Source organism: Triturus cristatus, chromosome 10, assembly GCF_964204655.1.
Source record: "Triturus cristatus chromosome 10, aTriCri1.1, whole genome shotgun sequence".
NCBI classification, from domain to species: domain Eukaryota; kingdom Metazoa; phylum Chordata; class Amphibia; order Caudata; family Salamandridae; genus Triturus; species Triturus cristatus.
In genome coordinates this window covers 1137046794-1137066459 of record NC_140593.1, presented here as the reverse complement: position 1 = coordinate 1137066459, position 19666 = coordinate 1137046794, and the positions used below count along the sequence as shown (strand labels likewise).

The 19666-nt window shown below is 45.4% G+C and overlaps 1 protein-coding gene across 6 annotated transcripts in view; it reads left to right on the top strand.

Moving 5' to 3' along the window:
- Positions 1–19666, top strand: part of ARHGAP17 (Rho GTPase activating protein 17) — a 325425-nt gene that overhangs the window by 204315 nt on the left and 101444 nt on the right. For all 6 annotated transcript variants that reach the window (XM_085629452.1, XM_085629454.1, XM_085629449.1 and 3 more), the window contains exons 3-7: positions 439–543; positions 2878–2954; positions 5516–5627; positions 18503–18579; positions 19336–19447. In XM_085629452.1, coding sequence (XP_085485578.1) covers positions 439–543; positions 2878–2954; positions 5516–5627; positions 18503–18579; positions 19336–19447 — 483 coding nt within the window. The remainder of the gene's footprint in view (positions 1–438; positions 544–2877; positions 2955–5515; positions 5628–18502; positions 18580–19335; positions 19448–19666) is intronic.

Below are 19666 nucleotides of genomic sequence, written 5' to 3'. Positions count from 1 at the left end.
AAAATAATCTGGGTCAGGTTGTTGTTCTCTAGCAAGTTATGAATGTAGAGTCCATTTTCCCTCCCAGGAGGACCACATGCCCTGCATGTGAAAACTACATAAGGCTAGCCACATACCCAAAGGCAAGCTGGAGAGGAATGCCAATATTTTACTGCAGTCACCATACTCTTTCTTTCTTTCTTTTTTCTTTCTTTTTTCCTTTTTCTTTTTTTCCTTTTTTCTTCCTTTTTTCTTCTAACCCACCACAGTGGCTGATTTTACATATATGGAACCAGTCTTGGATAACAATCTTTAAGCTCCCTAAAGCCTGATGAAGTATCAGTGGCCAGGCAGATGATGACTGCTGTTTCTATTGCTCCTTACGCTACTGCAGACTCGTTGAATTATCTGTTGAGAATTAGGGAAGGTCTAATGCTCGTTTGTTATTTTTCTCTGTAGATCGAGAGGCGGCTGGACACAATGAGGATGGTTTGTCACAACTCCCACAAGAGATTGACCACCTGCCTTCAAGGACAACCTGGCACCGATGCAGAGAAAAGACACGTGAGTACATGTCCTACCTGTCCATGCTGCCTCAAAACCGGACTGGTAGTAGAGTTAGACAGGAAGGCTTAGACTGTCCGTCTGATCACAAAGCACTTGTGAGTTTTAAGCCATGAAAGTAACTGCGCGTGAGCAGTCCCAACATGAAATAGAGATTACCTTCAGTACACGCGTGGCAGACCCTACTGTAGGGCTCCAGTTTTTACCTTGAAACCGCCTGCAGTGCATAACATTAGTGCTGGATGTTCACAACTGAAACCACTACCATACTTCTTACAGTGGTTCAAACTTGTCCACCGACTGCCCAATCCATCTCCTATATGTGAACTTCAGAACCTTTGTCCCATAAAATTGCTCTCTCTCTGGGTGGCATTTTGTGAAAAGTGTTACCTATCCGGCTAAAACATCAAATACAGATGCACAATCTTCTTGAGACATAACAGCCAAGGTTTTGCTCTCTTTGCAGTACCAAGACAGCCACAGTTGTTGTTGTGCATTCTGCCTGCATTCTTAATGGTGATGGTGCCTGCAATTTTGTCTTTAGAGATCTGTGCCTTTTATACTATCAGCTACGGTACTGTTTCCATTAAACGGATTAAGGGGTTGTCAATTAGAGTGTTGCGAAACACGGCATCCATCGTTAATCTGTATACAAACAACTCTTTCCACCACTATAATGGTTCCCACTTATTTACTTGTAGGGGGGCTACTGGGTTTCTGAAAGAGACTCCGATGACTTTGCTGTTGGAACAAGTCCCCAGTGGCCAATCCACAAGCGATGCCCCTGCAGAGAGTCTCAAAGCCCGCTCGGTTTCTCTTGGCCCTCTCTACACAGATTTTAAACTCTCTGATCTTTCATTTAAGGTGGGATTTGGGAAAAAATAAAATCAGCAATGATTCTCTCCATGTGGTGGGAGAAAATTCCACGCATTTATTTATTGACTTTTTTTAATATAGCGCGAGCATGACCCAAGAGGGTATCGGAGCACTATACAAAGATTTCGAAGCATATGTGAGGAGACAAGTGAGGCAAAACAGCAAGATGGTCATAACATATAGAGGCATGCACCTCCGAACTAATGGAGGGGATCAGTATAACGTAAATACAAAATAGCATAAGTAAGCAAAAGAACATGGGTGTGGGATACAGCAACATGATCAGGAACGATAAAGGGTGTAAAGAAGCCCAGTGGGCTAGGAGGTCCTAACATCGCCCGGCTGGCAAGTAGAGTATTCATCAGTAAAGCTTTCACTTCCTTTTTGAAGGACACTGTTGAAGGATTCAATCTGGTTTCCGTAGGCAGGGAGTTCCAGATTCTCGGGGCAATACCAGAGAAGGTCCGAATATACGATTTCATTTTTTTGGGTTTAAGCAGCAGGGTGCATGCCGGGGCCATTGCAGTTTTATGTCACAGAAACAAGCCATGATTTGTTTAATTCTCCCTTGTACCTTTTGATGTGTTGGTCAGCACCATCTATGCCATGCTCCCTTTGATTTCACCTGGGTAAGGTAAATGCCAAGGAGACCCTTATCGGGTCTTTCTCTCCCTTCGAAGTTCGTCTCTGTATTGATGGTCAGGAATGGATATTGGCTCCTTCTCTCCTTTTTTTCTTCTCTTTTCCTTCAAAAGAAAGGGATTGAGGACCCATCTCTTGATGACCCACCTCTTTACTGTCTGTGTTCACTGTGTGGCAAAATGAGACCTCTCGGCACCTCTGACGGGTCCTACAGGTCCATCTGCCTGTCCTCGTCCAAGGTTCCCTCGCCTTTCCTCACCATCCTACCTCGGTTCAGAGATTGTACTCTGCAGGCAGCAGTATGAGGTGCTTCAGTGCTGTGGGTGGGGGCTTCCTTGTAGCCATAGCAAACAAAGACTGTTTACAGGAGAAATGTTCCCGAGCAGAGGTCAGGGTGCAGGCTTCCTGTCTGTTGCACAGTTCGGGTTCACCAGGGCTCCGAGCTTCCCTTTGGAGGACTGCAGCATTTATTCTCATTCAAGCGATGGTTGGCTGTGACGGGGTCTTACAGGCCGAGCTGAGGTCATAGGCCAGATTCCACATTTTCACATTTGCACCCCGTGTCAGTATCTTGCAGTGAGGCTAGGAAAGCTATTCATTCTACTTTTAGAAAAGACATTATTGTGAATCACGGAATATTTTGGGTTAGGAATTCAATAAATACTTGGGCTCCATCCAGGCTTTGGAAGTGTGAGTGATGTGGGCCTTCAACAGGAGGCTTCCCTGCCTTGCCACAAAGTGTCTTTTATTTTTCAGAAGTTGTTTTGGATTCTCAGTGAGATCAGTTAGTACATTTCTACCCCTTTGTCTTTCCAGAAAAAGCTCCCACTGACCGCTCTGTGTCAGACTATGCAGGAGGGTTCCCAACAGCTGGGCGATGACTCACTTCTGGGGTAAGTTTCGATCTCTCAGTTTTTTAAATGTTCAGTTTTAATACCATGTTATACGCTGCCTGCTTTAATTAGGGCTAATGTTCCCCTAATCACTCCTTCTCCTGTGGTACATGCTGCCCTCCAAAAAAAAGAACTGTTTGCTTCAAACATGGTCGGAATATGTCGTCTTTTCTTGTGTGGCTGTACAGCACTGCTTTGGTCCTAGAGTATTCTCTCTTGCAACATAACTTAAGCAATTGACATGGTTTCTGCCGCAGTCTTGCCAGACTGAAGGCTTTGGGCTGGCCTTAAGTGTGTTGTTATCTAATTTCTCTTTCGGCATGTCCATGGCTCAGTGTGGGACTCTGGCGTGTCCATGGCTCAGTGTGGGACTCTGGCGTGTCCATGGCTCAGTGTGGGACTCTGGCGTGTCCATGGCTCAGTGTGGGACCCTGGCGTGTCCATGGCTCAGTGTGGGACTCTGGCGTGTCCATGGCTCAGTGTGGGACTCTGGCGTGTCCATGGCTCAGTGTGGGACCCTGGCGTGTCCATGGCTCAGTGTGGGACCCTGGCGTGTCCATGGCTCAGTGTGGGACCCTGGCGTGTCCATGGCTCAGTGTGGGACCCTGGCGTGTCCATGGCTCAGTGTGGGACCCTGGCGTGTCCATGGCTCAGTGTGGGACCCTGGCGTGTCCATGGCTCAGTGTGGGACCCTGGCGTGTCCATGGCTCAGTGTGGGACCCTGGCGTGTCCATGGCTCAGTGTGGGACCCTGGCGTGTCCATGGCTCAGTGTGGGACTCTGGCGTGTCCATGGCTCAGTGTGGGACTCTGGCGTGTCCATGGCTCAGTGTGGGACTCTGGCATGGTTTATTGCTGGGCTCCAGAGTGCCCATAGCTCAGGCAGGACTTGAGTGTGCCCGTGGCCGATTATGGGAATCCAGTGTGTCCATTGCCTAGGGGGTCATTACATAACGATGAGGTAGCCCCAAAATAACCTGAAGGACCGGGGTAGTTAATGATTGGTAACAACAGTGATCCAATCGGAGAGTGGATCTCTCTGATTGGACCACTGTTGCATATCATGGCTTGGGGGAGGGGGGGGTAGTCAAAGGAGGGGGATTCCTATAGCTCAGGACTTGGCGCCAGTGTGCTTGTAGCTCAGGGCAGTAATTCAGCAGGGTAATCATTAATGGCCGGGTCTCAGGGGGTACGGAACATGTAGCTGGATCCTATTGGGGATGTAGCCGCATTAAGGCCCCAGTGGGGACATATCTCTGAGCTGGACCCAAGCACAAAGCTCGTGGCTGGGCCCAGATGTGCCCAGGACTGGCCCCAGGCGTTGGAGTAGTTTGTGGCTGGATCCAAGCGCAGGCATCGCTTTGAGGCTGAACCCCAGCTCAGACGTTGCTAGAGGCTGAACCCCAGCGTAGACGTGGCTTGCGGCTAGGTTCCAGCATAGGCATGACCCAGAGCTGGGTCCTGTGAGGACATAACTAGGTGCAGGACTTTAGTGTGCTCATATTTCATGCATGGACTCCAGTCTATCTTCCTCAAGGCTGGAATCCTCTCTACCGTGAGCTCATTGCTTGGCCCCGAAGCTGACGTAGCTCAGTGGTCTCAGCATGAGTATAGCTGCCCATTATAGATAAAGCTTGGGTTCCTGTGTGTCTGTCTCCTGGCTGGATTCTAGTGTGTCCAATAACTTAGTGCTTGGCTACCTCAGGGCAGCACTCCCATACGACTTAGATCAAAGGCTAGCTCCAGCATTGACACAGCTCAGGAGTTACTTTTAGCGTGGCTAGACTGTGGCCTAGGCTACAGCTTGGACAAGGCTGTGGGCTGAACGCCAGTGTGGACAACTCTATGGACTGAGCTCTGGTGTGGGCAAGGTGCTGGGCTGTGGCGTGATCATGGTTCAGGAGTGGGCTGCAGTGGTAAAGTATCGCTGGACTGGGCTTCATTAGCTTGGACTTAGCTTCAGGCTCGGCTTCGGTGTTGAGATAGTCAAGAGTTGTATTACAGTGTTTGCATAAACCAGTACTGGGCTCTGAAGGAGCAATGTGCTATAGCTCATCTTGGTCGAACTCTGCTCCGGCTTAAGCAATTGGTCCCAAGATCATTCTGTGACTTTGTGGTGTTATGAAGTAGCCTATTCCTTATATTATAAATTGCTCATTAGATGTGTTATTGTTTTTTCTTCTCTGATAACTTTGATGCCATTTCCACATTTTATAATTCCTTTGTGGGGCATGTTCACACTTCTCTTTTCTCCCTCCTTCGGATGAACTTGAAACAAAGGTTTCCCTATGGCATGTGCTCTAAATTGAGAGTCTGTTAAACAAAGGAAGGAACAGGACAGGGAGGGTTAAACATGCTCAATCAAAGCAAAATGAGATTCCCTTGGGGTCCTTTGAACCTTCTTCTACTGTCTGGCCAGTGCTCTGCCATTGTATTCCTGTTTTTCACTTCACTCTGTTCCCCCTTTATTGTTGCAGAGTTCCTCTGAGAGCCACCGTGTCCCCCTTGTCCAATAATGCACTTATTATCATTCTTGTTATGTCTACCTCCACCCCTTTTTAAGGAAAATGCTGGATTCCTGTGGTGAAGCAGAGAGTAAACTGGCCATGGAGCTCTCCCAGCACGAGGTGCAGCTTGAAAAGGAAATCTTGGAGCCCCTGAACCTTCTGGCAGAGGTAACATTACTTCTTGTGGCCGCAGGGCCAGCATAGCTGCACGGTGCTCCTGAGAGAGTACTGTGCCTCTACCAGGCTAAATATAACTGTCCCTGGTGCCATTAGCTGTTCTTGGATCAAGCAGCCAAAAACTCGCGGGCGCAGTTGTGCTCCAGCCATAGAAACGGCTGGGCTTGCTCTGCTGCTGAGGAGAGTTCTCAGGGTCTGAGGTTACATGTTGTCTGAATCAATGCAGAGCTCTCTGTTCACGCTGTTACCAATGCTAGTTGTAAATTAATGCGGAGAGAAAGAAAATGCTGTTCTACCTAAGCTGTCCACCTCCAGAAAATTGTAGCAATCTGAATACCAAGACTGGATAGTTCAGATACTACCTCAGCTTTTTTTCGCCACTCTATATTCCCTGTCTCTAACTCTTTTGTAGGTTCTTTTTATTTTTGTTTAAATATGTTTTAGTTTTCAAAAAAGCTTAAACATGATAAGGGGTTGACATTTCAGAATCAAGCGCATTGCCAAGTCTATATCAACATCACATGAAACACATTTGTAGATTCTTTTTCATGCATGTGTTCTCCCTTTTGTCATTGTTTTTCTTTCAGTCTCTTCCTTATTTTTCCTTTTTCTGCCTTTCTGTCTCTTGTCTGGGTGAAGGACGGATGATGGAAAAGAAGTGGCGATCCCCTAAAATGTTTTGGTGCTCACCGCACTTAACCACCAGCTCAAATTAAGCAGTGATCACAAGGGTTTGGGAGCTAGTCCTCCCACGCACCTCAACAGGGCATGAACTTCTCCAGCATTATACATATTTTTGAGATCTGCTGGAGATTAGGTCTCGGGGGGATTTGGTGATTCACTTTTTAGCTTCTCTGATTTGTTAAGTTGAAATGACGTATGGCCTCCTACCAATAGTATCTCGGATTTCTTTTTTTCTCTAATCAAAGATCACGTAACCCATTTAGACCAAAATATTTCAATAGTTGGAGTATTCTTTTACCTGCGTCTAAGACATTTTTAAAATCCGATTTCTCTTTTATGATTACTTGCAGTTCTCTTTTCTTATTGGTGGATAGACATTCTTATTTGCAGGGGTTTAAAATGGCAGAAACATATGTTAAAAGTTTGACCATCCGCTCAATAAACTAAAGTCTTTTACATTAATCGTGCAACAAAAGGTGGTTTTAGTGCATAAAAGCAGTGGAACTGTCATGATTCATTTAACTAAGATTCCATTACCCTTTCACTCTGAGCTGGTAAACCATGGAGATCTTGAAGGGTCCTGAACCACGTGTTACTTGTATTGATCTTATGCAAAACAAACAAAAACACAGTTCTTATTCTTGTAACTCTTCTTGTGGTAGGTGCATCGGTCATTTCTAAACAGTGTAAATAGAAGTTGCATAGGTAGCCCAATATAATAATACTCTTGCCACTTGCAACCATCATGCCGGCACCAGAGATGACCTGCTACAGATGCCTGTGTCCGATCCTAAACTGACTTCAGCCCGAGCTTGATAATTCAAAAGCTCAACCGTTTGTCCTGCAGTCGGACTCTAACCCTGTGCCTCTACCACTTTGCAGCTATCAACAGAGGCTCCATATGTTTTTGGTGCTGATTCTGATCCTGTGCCAAAGCAGGATGCGCTCCAGGACGTTTGATGATGATGAAAATGATGTGGGGGTGGGGGTGGGGGCTTGCCCTCTTATTTACACCTATGATGCCTTATACCTTGCGTTACAAAAGACCAGTGGGTGTGGCGCCTCCCCCAAAACGGTGCTTAATTCAAGACATTGACCACTATAATGGTGGTAAGTACATCATTCTCAGGTTGTCTGATGGCATCCATGGGACTGGAACTACAACTTCCCTCCATTACTAAATGTTTTGAACAGACGGGGCCAGCACATCTGAGCCCATACTTCCTTTCAGTGACGTAAAATAATTATGGGGCTGCCCTAGCAACCTGCGTATGTATACTTATGGAAACAAAGTTTCCCTTGGGAGAACCTTAATACGCCTATGCTTGTATGGCAAGAGATTCATACAATTGCATTAATCTAATTGTTTTTTAATTAGTAGAGGTGTATTTCTAAAGTAGAAAACAATGCAATTGATGCTCCTAAAACGGTGCGTTGAAAGTGATAAATGACAATGGTTCATAAGTGCCTTTAGTGTTTCTTAAGAAGAACAATATTCAAAAAGCATTGTTGACAATGTAGTGCAATAATGCAATCCAAAAGAGTCCAGATTTGAGTACAGTTTGCTGACACCAAAGGAAATTAAAAGTCAACAAGTTCATTTGTCGATGTTGCGACCCATCCAGCATGCAGGGGTCTTTATCAGGACAAAAGGGAAGCAATCTCACTTAACTGATAGTCCTCAACAGTGGAAGCCCTCAAAAGGTAAACTATGTGGTTTTGAAAGAATCAGCAAACCAGGAACATTGAATGTTGAAATATCTGAATTTGTTTCGAGACGTACTGGTGCACCCGCTACCAGACACTGGTAGAAGTGGAGCGGTTCCTTTTGGTGATGCTCTTACAGATACTCTGATAAAAGTTATTGCATAATGTAGCCTCCGGTCTTGTAATGAAATCCAGTGACCTGGATTTTATCATCAAGCATTCCAGTACAGAGAGCCTTATTGTGGGGGCCTTAATCAGTAAAGGGAATCCCAATTGATTCCACACCTCTCCTCAAGATCAGGAATCTAGAGGATTGAGACTTTAGGCAAACACACATTTTCTTCATCTAATTTGCTGTTGCAGCAAGGCAGCGGGCACTGATGGCCTACCCAGCGAGTTTTATAAAACGTATATGGATCAACTGGCCCCGGCATTGTCAGAGGTGTATGCGGAGGCCTATGACAGTGTCGTGTTGCCTCGCACCCTGTGTGAGGCTCCAATTGTGATGCTGCTGAAGCCCGACAAGGTTTCAAACAAATGTGAATCGTATTGTCCGCTGTCTTTAATGAATATCGATGTTAATATTCTGGCAAAAATAATTGCAACGAGGCTGCAGCCGTTGGTACCAGCCTTGGTGCTGCCAGAACAATCTAGGTTTGTTCAGGAGCGCTGAACTACGCATAACCTTAGGACACTGTTCACTGTATTGCACTATTTAGATCCTTAAATAAAGGCGGCGGTGGTATTCTTGGATGCCGCCAAACCCTTCAGTTCTATAAACTGGGGATATATGTTTATGGTGGGGCTTCCTCCCCAGTTTGTGCAGTGGATCAGGCAATTATATAATGAGCCGACGGCTAGGGTCAAGGCTAATGGCTGGGTGTCTGATTGCATCCGGATAGAACGAGGTACTAGGCAAGGGTGCCCATTATTACCTATGTTTGTTTTCCTTTGTCCTCGGGCCTCTGGCATGCAAAATCAGGCAGCAGCATTGGTACACAGTGCTGGAATTCAGGCAGAGACCATTGGCCATATCATTGTATGCCGATGATATGCTATGGTTTGTTCGGGAGCCAGAGGCTCACCTTGGGCCATTGCTTAGGGAATATGTTAAGTTCAGGGGGCTTCTCAGGGTTAACGATAAACTGGGGTAAGTCTATTGTGATGCCCCTGACACAGAGCACAATGGCACACAAGGTGGAATTCCCTTTGCGGTAGACCCAGGATGCCGTCAAATATCTTGGGGTATGGGTGCACAGGGACGCGGATGTGGTGCTTCAGATGAATTATGGACAGACAGTGTCGGTACTGACAGATAGGGTGGCTGGTTGGATAAGGTTACCGCTCTCCTTGGCGGATCGGATCGCTGTGATCAAGATTAATATCCTGCCGAAATTCTTGTACTTCTTTGTTAATATCCCCATCATATTAAACAAGCATTTTTTAAAGCATTACAGTCGTGCTTACTGACTTTGACATGGGCTGGCAAGCAGCCCCGCTAAAGTTGGGATGTCATGATGCAACCATATGAGAGAGGGGTGGGTTTGAAGGGCCGAATATGAGACTATATTACCCAGTTTGCCCACTATTGGCAGTTTCCACAGAGTTTTTGCCGCATTTGGCGGTGGAGGCAGATGATGTTCACCCAATTCCTCTGACAGCTGTGCTGTATCACTTTCAGCCATTAAATTCTATGGTGCATATAAACACGGTGACCTGCACCCCCCAGCATGGAATGGGTTACAGAATAGAGCTGGTAGGGAGCATCTATATGTACCAGCATTGCTTCTTAAAGCGCACCCGGGCATCTCTGTCACCCAGGAGCCGCAGGCGATGGCACTTCTGGGTGAGGCTGGAATAACCAAGCTGGGGGGTATGTATCGGCGTCGTTATTTTGTTGCTCTGGAGGACCGCATGGCCAAGACGGTCTATTCGGCCATGCTGGGGTTTACATATGTCAAGTTGCGGGTGGCTGTGAGGGCTGAATATCCTGAATTTCCGGCGGAACCGCGGATATTGAAGACCCTTCAGAGGCTTCTGACGGGTAACAGCAGGAGAGGCTTAATAACTAGTCTATACAGGGTATCATTAGTGGAGAATCAGACGGTCACCTCGGGGGCGTATGAAAAATGGGTTGCACAATTGGATGAACCATTACCTTGGAAGGACTGGACGGCATGATGTACGCTGACGGGGTGACTCACAGCGAATTGCAATATACGAATAATTAATTTTAAGTTCTTACACCAAATGTATTATTCCCCTGCTAGACTGCATGGATATGGGCCGCGGGAGGACTCGCGATGTGCAAGATGTAGAGTGGAAGATTCAGATTTCAAGCACTTAGCCTGGGAGTGTCCCCAAGTGTTACCATTCTTGGGCAGTGTTACAATACATCTAACAGATATTAATGGAATGCGTACCCTGTAACCTGCAGGTGTGTTTGTTAGGCTGTTGTACAGCATTGAAGGTATGCAATCCTAGATTGGCGGCTGTCTCGCTGCTGCTGGCAAAGAGGGCGGTGGCCAAACGCTGGGGTGGGAGAGCTGCACCTACGGTTGTCTCTTGGTTCAAAGACATTGCATATTTTAAGGAGCAATTAAACGTATATGCTGAGGAACTGCCGGTCGCTTCAAGATCCAAGGATATCTGGAGTCCTGTTGAGGTTTATCTTACAGACCAGCCGGATGTATTGCAATAAAGTTGTTAAATGGATTTAAGGGCAGAGACAGGGCCTGCAGTGCTCAGAGTCTTGACAGTCACCATGTATTGATTGTGTCTCATGGGTCTAGCTAACACAAGGAGCAATGTATATGACGTACTGTGGTGTTGTTACTGTGTTTTACTGTTCTGATTGGTTTAAAAAAATGATGCTTAAAACTATGTACTGAGGAGTTTGCCAAGCCACATATGTATGTATGTATGATGTTGAAGTATGGTAAAACTCAATAAATAGACTTAATTTGCTGTTACAGTCTGTCAGTGCATCCTGCATCTTGGGGCATTAATCCTATACCCTTTGGGAGATGGTTAGTGAGATCTTGCCAACAGATCTGAGGGCCTCTTGGCTGGACAATAAATTACGGACAAGATGAGGCCAAATGTTATTTGCGAAGGTTTACTGATATACATGCCCTATGGTGGGCCCTGCCTCTGTGATGAAAAGGCAGACTCCACTTTGCAACACTTTAAAGATAGCAGAGCTGAAGCACATTCCTTTGGGCTACTGGCTCCTGCAAAACCGTTTCTGCACCACTTTGGAAATTTAGAGGCTACTTCAGGGGTCTCCCTTATTAGCCAAAGACAGCCTTCACAACCAGTGATGCAGCAGTTAACTGAGCCCGTTCAGTGTCGTGGATGTGGCAGAAAACGGCGAGGCCAGCAGTGGCACCAGTCCTACAACTCCTCTTCATCCGATACACTGACCAACAGTTTGTTTGCCCTCACTGTTTCAAGCCCACTCAGTGGAAGGCAGGATCCAACATGTCCTCCTCTGTTAGTGACTCATCACATGCAACAGATGGGTCTTGCATAGTATGCAAAATGCCTTTGCCATACCCTTTCTTTCCTCTCCACCAACTATCTCTCCCACACTGGAACGGATTACAGAGGAGCACCTCCAATGGAAGGACAAATTTAAGATGCTAACATTGTTCTAGACTCTCTTCTTTGGACTCAAGTGACTGGATGGTGTTCCTGGCTTGCAGGATGTGTATTTTTATATACCCGTCGTGCTACCTGTTGTTCAAGATGGGCCAGGAACATTTTCACTTTACCATGCTCCCCTTATGCCTCACCAGCAACCCATGGATGTTCACGAAAGTGATGATGGTGGTCATTGACCATCTTCGGAGGTTGGGAATCACTATAGAGATGTATCTCGACAACTGGTTGATGAAGGTGGGCTCGCTGCACTCAGTCGCTGACCAGACCACATCTAACATTATTGGGCTCACCATAAACGAGCCAGAGTCCCACCTGATTCCCTCTAGGAGACTTTCATTCATTGAGGCAATCCAGGATTTGTTGTGGTTCTGGCCTTTCCATCAGCAGGCTTGCTCCTGGAGTCATGTTCGGATGCTTATTGGCCTCTTAAACTCTAGACGTAGACTTGTGCATCACCTTTGTCAACCACGCCAGGGGGCACATGCGGGCCCTGAAGTCTCGGTAGACCCAGCACCAAGGCCACCATTCTGGCACCGCCCAGTTCTCAAGGAAGGTAGCTCAAGATCTACAGTGGTAGTTGACCAACCGCAGTTTGCCATGCAGCAGTCCCCTTCCCCTTTCCACCTGCAGCTGACAGTAGTGACGAGCCCACTACCACAGGGATGTCCTGGTCACCTAGAGCGGTGGAGATCGAGGACTTCATATCAATATTCTGGATCTGTGGCCCATTTGTTTGGCTAAGAAGGCCTTTCTGCAGTCCATGGGGAGGCTGGTTCAAGTTCTCATGGACAAAACCACCACCATTTGGTATTGCAACTAGCAGTGAAGGGGGAGGTACCGGGTCCTGTGCCAAGCAGCCTTATATCTTTAGAGATGGTTAAAGCTCTAGGGTGTCTTCCTAGTTGGCAACCATTTAGCGGGGTCCCTGAATGCGTGGGTAGATTAACCAATCAGAGGTCATCTGGCAAATAACAAGTGGCAGCTACATCCTGAGGTAGCTCACTGTGGCTCCCACTACTGGGTAGAACCCTTGCTAGATCCATCATCAAGAATGGGAAGAGTGACAAGTATTGTGTGTTGGAGTTGGGTGTTGGAGTTTCTGCAAGTGCACTAAATTAGGAGACACATGCTGGCTGGAACTGAACAAGAGACTCCTGCATGCCTTCCCCAACTTTGTCTCCTTCCCCAGTTTCTGAAGAAGATCATGACCAACTGGGCTCAAGTCATCATGGTGGCCCAGGGGAGTGTGGTACCCTGGCCTTCTGAGTATGAGCATTTGTACTCTGGTCAGGCTGCCACTTTGGGAGAACCTCCTGTCTAGGCAACCAGGCTACACAATCTACACCTCTATTGGTGGAGATTGAGCTGCAGCAGATCACTGCTTTTGATTTGCCAGCTGAAGTGGTGGATGTCAACCTTGATGCCAGATCAACCTTCTCAAAATTAATTCATGCCTGGCACTAGGCCAAATTTGTGATGTGGTGCAGTGCCCGATCACTTACAGGTGAAGCTTTAAAATGTCCTTTTATTTGTTTTGGCTTTAGTCAAACTAAGCCTTGCTGTGGGCACTACAAACTATTATTTGTCAGCCCTTTAGGCCTTTCCACATTTGCCGAACCAACCAACCCTGTTTTGGTCACCTGTTCTAATGAAGTTAATTGAAAGTTTGACACACATTCTCTCACACTCCCATTTGTGATGCCACAGTGGGACCTTAAGATGGCATTGACATTTCTCACGTGTATGCCCTTTGAGCTGATGCAAAGCTGCTCCCTGCATCTTCTGACCTTGAAGACTGTCTTCATCATTGCTATCATGTCAGTTCATCAGGAGTGAACAAAAAGCACTTTCAGTGGAACAGTCCTACTCCACATATTTCCTAGACACACTGGTGTTGTGGACTGGGGCAGCCTTCATGACTCCCTTCCACACTGGGCAATCCATCACTCTACCAGAATTCTTTGCTCTGCCTCACCCCTCAAAAGAGGAGGAAAGGCTCTGTCAGTTGGACCCCAAAAGGGCTCTAAACTTTCATATAGATCATTCCAAGGATCGAGTTGATCCGTTTTTTGTAGGGTTCTCTGAAGCAAGAAAGGGATGGGGGTGCAGAAGAGGACCTTGTAGAGGTGGATAGTCCACTGCATTAAGATCTGCTAAGCATTGGCAAAGAAGCAGCCCGTAAAAGGTCTGCTTCCACCAGGGAAAATACTGCTGCCACTGCCTTGGCACAAGGAGCAAGTGTTCTTGATATCTGTCAGGCTGCTACGTGGGTATCGCTGCATATGTTCGGGAAGCATTGCTGCATTTACAGCCAGGTTCGACAGGAAGGACAGTTTGCTCTCTTGGTTCTGAAAGACTTCTTGACCTTCAACCTACAGACCGTCCTCTTTGGGGAAGTATTGGTTTGGTATCTATTCTAAAGTGAGGATTCTGCAGACAAAAGTATCCATCAAAAGCACAAGTTACTTCCTCTTTTGGAGGATGCTGCAGTTTCCACACTGCTCTCCTTCTCCCTGTTCTGTGGAATGGCCTCTTAACATTTAAAAAGATCCTAAGTTAATACCTAGCCCACTGTAACCAACAATTGATGATGCTTCGAGTCCACGGACGTGGAAAGGGAGGAATTGACTTCAGCGCAGTACTGGTGCACTGGAGCCTTACGGTGCCACTTAGCAGCAAGCAGGAGTTCTTCTGTGATAAAACTCCAGATCTAGTCCTGCGCTTGGGAACTTGTTCTTTAGGCCTTTTTTTGGTCATGTTTGCTGAACTAGAACTGATATTTTCCAGTGTACTTCATGTTTCTTTTGTGATTTGCTGAATTCACATGCCAGCTTACCTGTTCTGCACGGTGCACTGACTTCAGTCAGGCCCTGTGGCCAACCTGACGACTCTCTGGACATGGGACTAACCTGACACATACTCAAACTTAACTATGGACTCGGAAATGCCTGATACCATAAAATTAACGTTGTTTGGTCTATACTATAACTCTTTTACATAAGCCCTGAAGAAGCCCTTTCTAGGGTGAAACGCGTTGGCTGAGCCTATTTGTCAGAGGTTTACGAAATAGAGAATCTTTCTGCGTACACAAGAACACCGTGAAAGCGCTATTGAACGTTGAAGCTCCCCGTGATTTACTGAGCCTCCCAATGGATGGATTGGTGCAAACATAGAAAAAAACAAAAGAAGGTGTCTGTCAAATTTCATGCAGATTTATCAGAGCAGTGCTTAAGTGATTAGTAAATCGGAAATATTTTTGACTGCCCTTGTCCCGCCCCATCCCCGGTAGCTTTGTCCCCCAATTGGATTTTCTTAAAACACAAAATATCTACACTGGGTGTAGCTTGGTAACTGCTTGCCACACGTTCAGATCAAACTGTGCCAAAGTTATAATTGAATTAATGTTTAATGCACACACTTTAACTTTACTCTTCTTGACGGGTTGCTGTAAAACTTGACATCCAATAGAATAGCACTCCTTTCACCCTTCTGCTAATCATATAATGCTAAATATATCCGAAATTAAAACTCATTTGCCCCACTTTTGTTAACTTCCCTCCCTGATGGATCTGCACGAATTTGAAAATATCAGAAGTCATTTCAACATACCAAGTGTCTGACCAATTTCAGCCTTATTCGTCAGACAGCGCCAAAGTTATAAGCGTCAACAGATGTCTTTTCAACTAAGCTATCCAAAAATGTTAACCCTTTTAAGTCCACTTACACCTCTTTCAAATACTAATATCTCAAAAGCTACAGAACAGGATTTACACCGTTCCAACAAAAGCATGCTCTTCGAAAAAGTCCTGCTTTCATGCCCAGTTTGATGCAAATCTGTTTTGTGGTTTTGGCTGTAGGTGTGGGTACAAGTTTCTATGGGAACTAAAATGGGAAAACAATGTTTTGAACCCTCAACGATTTTTTGACTGCATGGAACAGCATGAAATTTGGAATGTTGGCCCTTTGTTGACTATCTTAAGTGAGTTGTGAATTTGGTACAGATTTGTTGATTGAATCTATAGTTGTAGATATTTCCCTGATGCAATGTTGTGGTCTGTCCTACGTTCTGTGTCCTTTAGATTGTGCAAGTGGTTTGGAGGAGTGTTTGCCCTCATGTAAGCTTTGCCTTGGGTAAATCTTTTGTTTCACTTATTTCATTACATATTTGAAATACGGTTGCCTAGCGTTGGGTGTCAAACTCTTTGTCCCTTCGGCTTGTTCACTTGAATTGCAAAATATTGGAGGATCTTTGCTTCTCCAATCAACAGTTGCCATTACTGCCCTGTTTGCGGCACTACAATGCGTGCTCAGATAACATTTTGGTCACTGATAAACTACAGATATTCCCCAATCCCCATATGGAGCATTGAGTCGAATCTGTCGCCTAAATGTCCCGACTACTACCTCAGCACACTCTGCCATCACAGTGGGCCAGACACCAGCAGCATGAGTTTCACAGTGAAGGATCTTGTGCATTATCTCTTAGGGCTGAGGGATGAAGGGTACCATAGTGGGCATCTGAGATTGTGAGCTCTCCCACGCAGTTTCAATTATTGGTCCCCCTTTATTACTAAGCATACTGGTATCAAGACCACCAAGACCAGCCGTGCAGCGGAAGGAGCACTTGAGCAACCATCTGGAAATCTTCTTATATAGTCCTTCCTCAGATTTTTCTTTTTGTTTTTATGTTACGCCCTAAATAGCATTTCTATTCAATTGATCAGTGTCAAGCGGTTAGGACATTGAGTTTCCTGCACAGGAATTTGATCTTGCAACCTTTGGTTTATGCACAAACCTCATGAATGAGCACTTATTCCACTGATTCTACAGCCAGAGGACTTCCAAAATATCAAGCTGACGTGTTACAGGAGGTTTCCAGACTTCCAACAATATCCAATAATTGCTGATATTGAAGTCGTGTTCCATCAGGAATTCACTTTTAATCACTCAGGGAAAAACCTGTTGTGTATAGTGGACATGTATTTAATAAAGAAGGCTTTTTACAGGACTATGTACTGCTATCATTCTTTAGAGAACAAGATCAGCCTGGTAAAGAGTGTGTGGCAGACTACAAAAACATATTTAGTAAATTATTTTTGCACCTCAAATGGGACCATGAAATGCCTCTTATCTCAAGTAACCAACTCTTCAGTAGGTTACAATTCTTCCATTAGCTTTACTGATTAGAGTTGTTCTAGAGCCACACTTACCCGCGACGATGCAAGATTTCCACGCTGAAGAGCTTGTGTTACATGCCAAAAACCTCTTTCGTTCGACCATTACATTATAAAGTTCTTTGTGGTACAGGTGATCTCTCAGGTACGAGTAAGGTGTTCTCCAGTCTGTGTCAAGTAGTTTGGAAATCTGATCAGGCATGGGTTCCTTCTGGTTGCTTTAAGAAGGCGTGCCTAATAAGGAGCATCCTTTGGAATAAATCCTCCTGTGATCTGCCCAAGCTTTTTAAGTGGTGACATGTACATAGGAGGGACGTCTTTCATCTGACCTGAACAAATTGCTTGCCAGACCTGAACTCAATGTAGGTCCCTATTGGAGACCTGTACCACACATTCCACATGCAAGGGCAAATTTAAGTTTTGGGTGGGGGCGCATGTTGATTGTCAGATGCAGAAATCATTTTCCAGGCTCTTACTCAATTTTTTTTCTGTAGGGCTCTGGTTTTTTTTTTTACAAGCAGACTAATCAAAAATTATTTTGGCCCGTTGTCAGGTAAACCCTTTGGCATCAACTCCAAATTGACAGCACACATCTCTCTTGAAGCACATACGTTCTCTGGTTCTCTGGGTACATCTTTAGAGACGTTATAAACTTCTCTTTGTGAGGATACCAAAATCGACTTTAGGAGTCAAAGCACAAGTGCTTTGTGCATTTTTCCCTTTAGAAACTGTTCACGCATTACGAAACCGGTACACAGAAGTGGTGCAGGCCATCCGTGCTTGGGTCCTAAATATAGATCTTTACTTTGGGACATTGCTGTCCAGGACAGCATGCAGTGTTCTTATGTACAGCATTGTCATGTCGCCTAGCCCGGCTTCACCTTCTTTCCTACAGTCAGGAAGCCCTTGAAGGCACTGTTATTTCTCAGAAGCTGCTGCTTTGCCTCGGCACCCAGAATATTATTTGTGTACGTCATGAAATGATGATCTGAGATTACACAAAGAAATACCTTTCTACCACATCCGCAAAAAGGGCAGAGCCTGACAGGCTTCCCAGTTGCTTTATGTTTCAGAACTCATTCGCATAGCTGAGTGGGAATCTCTCCTCTGGTGGAAGTGGTCCATCTAAGGTAACAGCAAAGGGACTCTGGGCCCACTGCTACTTTGGGCTGCGTGGGTGTCCATCGTGACCACCTGCACAGACTGGGGTTCTCATGGAGGTGCACCGGTGTCTACCACTTACAATGAGGTCACCATATTGCTAGACTAAATGTGTCTGGTGCATGCTTTCACCGCCGCATCATCATAATAGATGTTCCCTCCTGCTGCTTAGGATTAGCCTTTTTTCTGTGCATCCCACACCAAAATTTGTGCCTGTGTGTGCAGTTTTACAGGCAGCATGTGGGATTTTGCAGGTATTAGTTTCTTTACCTGTGCATATTAGGAATAGGAAAACTGTGTTACAACTGTAAAGTTCCTTTGCAGTAAGGACCATGTTTTGCTTCTGGTTTGACATATTTTGTTGTCAGTAAAGGTACTTGGCTTTGTTTTAGCGTCACAATTTCAGTTTGTCTACGTCTTCTGGTTAGTTGCCACTAGGAAATGACAACCTTGTCTGGTGTTTTTTTTTTTTAGACTGACATACCCAACATTCAGAAGCAAAGGAAGCAACTGGCCAAGCTGGTGCTAGACTGGGATTCAGCAAGAGCCAGGTATGAAGATGTTACTCTATCTTAGTTAAGGAAAGACTTTGCAGTACTGGTGTCCTGCACCTGTGATCTCTTCATTTTCTGGTACTACAGGCTTTGAAGAGAGTTGCAGGAGGAGAGATGCACTTGCTGAATAGTCTACAGCTTAAACATCTACATGTATTCATACCATTGCTACAACAGTGTAACTCTAGCAGTGTGGCCAGGTTTAAAAGCTTTAAGACAATGTTTTATCAGTGTCAAAGAACAAATAAGAAAAGGGAAGGGCTACCAGGTGTCCCAGTGTGACTACGGTCATCAGGGTGCTGTTATCTTCCCATTCAAATGTGCTACATTAATCTAATTTGTTCAGTTGACTTGAATTAAGACTGAAACTTCCAAAATGTAATAGAAGCAAAAGTCAAGGACTGGAAGATGGTGTCGAAGTGATACACCACTGTTTAATAAATCTACGAGAAAGACCATAAAGTAAGACCATGGGGAAAAAAATCAAAGCAAAGACTGCATAGACTGTTTGCATAATAAACACAATACGAAGACACCATAAAATGCAAGTGAACTAATAAAGAAACCGGTGCAAAGAGATGGCATGCAACTATTCCTGTGAAACATCTGCCAATGTTGTGGATGTTAAATAACTTTCCCAGCCCAAAAAGAGTTTAAGCGCTCTGCTAAAATTGGAATGAGGATTCTTGTCTAGCTTCTCTCAATTCCCTAAGCGTCTCCTAAACTAGAACCTTGTATTTTGTTTTCTTCCAGGTGGCATCAGGCCAACAAGTCTCTTGGAACAAATTTCCAGATGCAGCCGTCAAAGATCGATATCCTTAAAGAAGAGATGGACGAGGCTGAGAACAAAGTGGAACAGTGCAGGGTACGCGCAGCTCACCACCAGTAGAGTCCCCAGTACAGAAAGGGCTCCTGATCTACCCACTCGGTGCCTCATGTCACCTATGGCTTTATGTCTGAGCATTTGCTCTTGGATTCCTGTGCAATTACAATTGTAGTGCAAGGAGTTGGACCCCTTCATCCCCAAATATAGAATACCACCATCATTCTATTTTATTCTATTTGTAATACATTTTCTGAAATC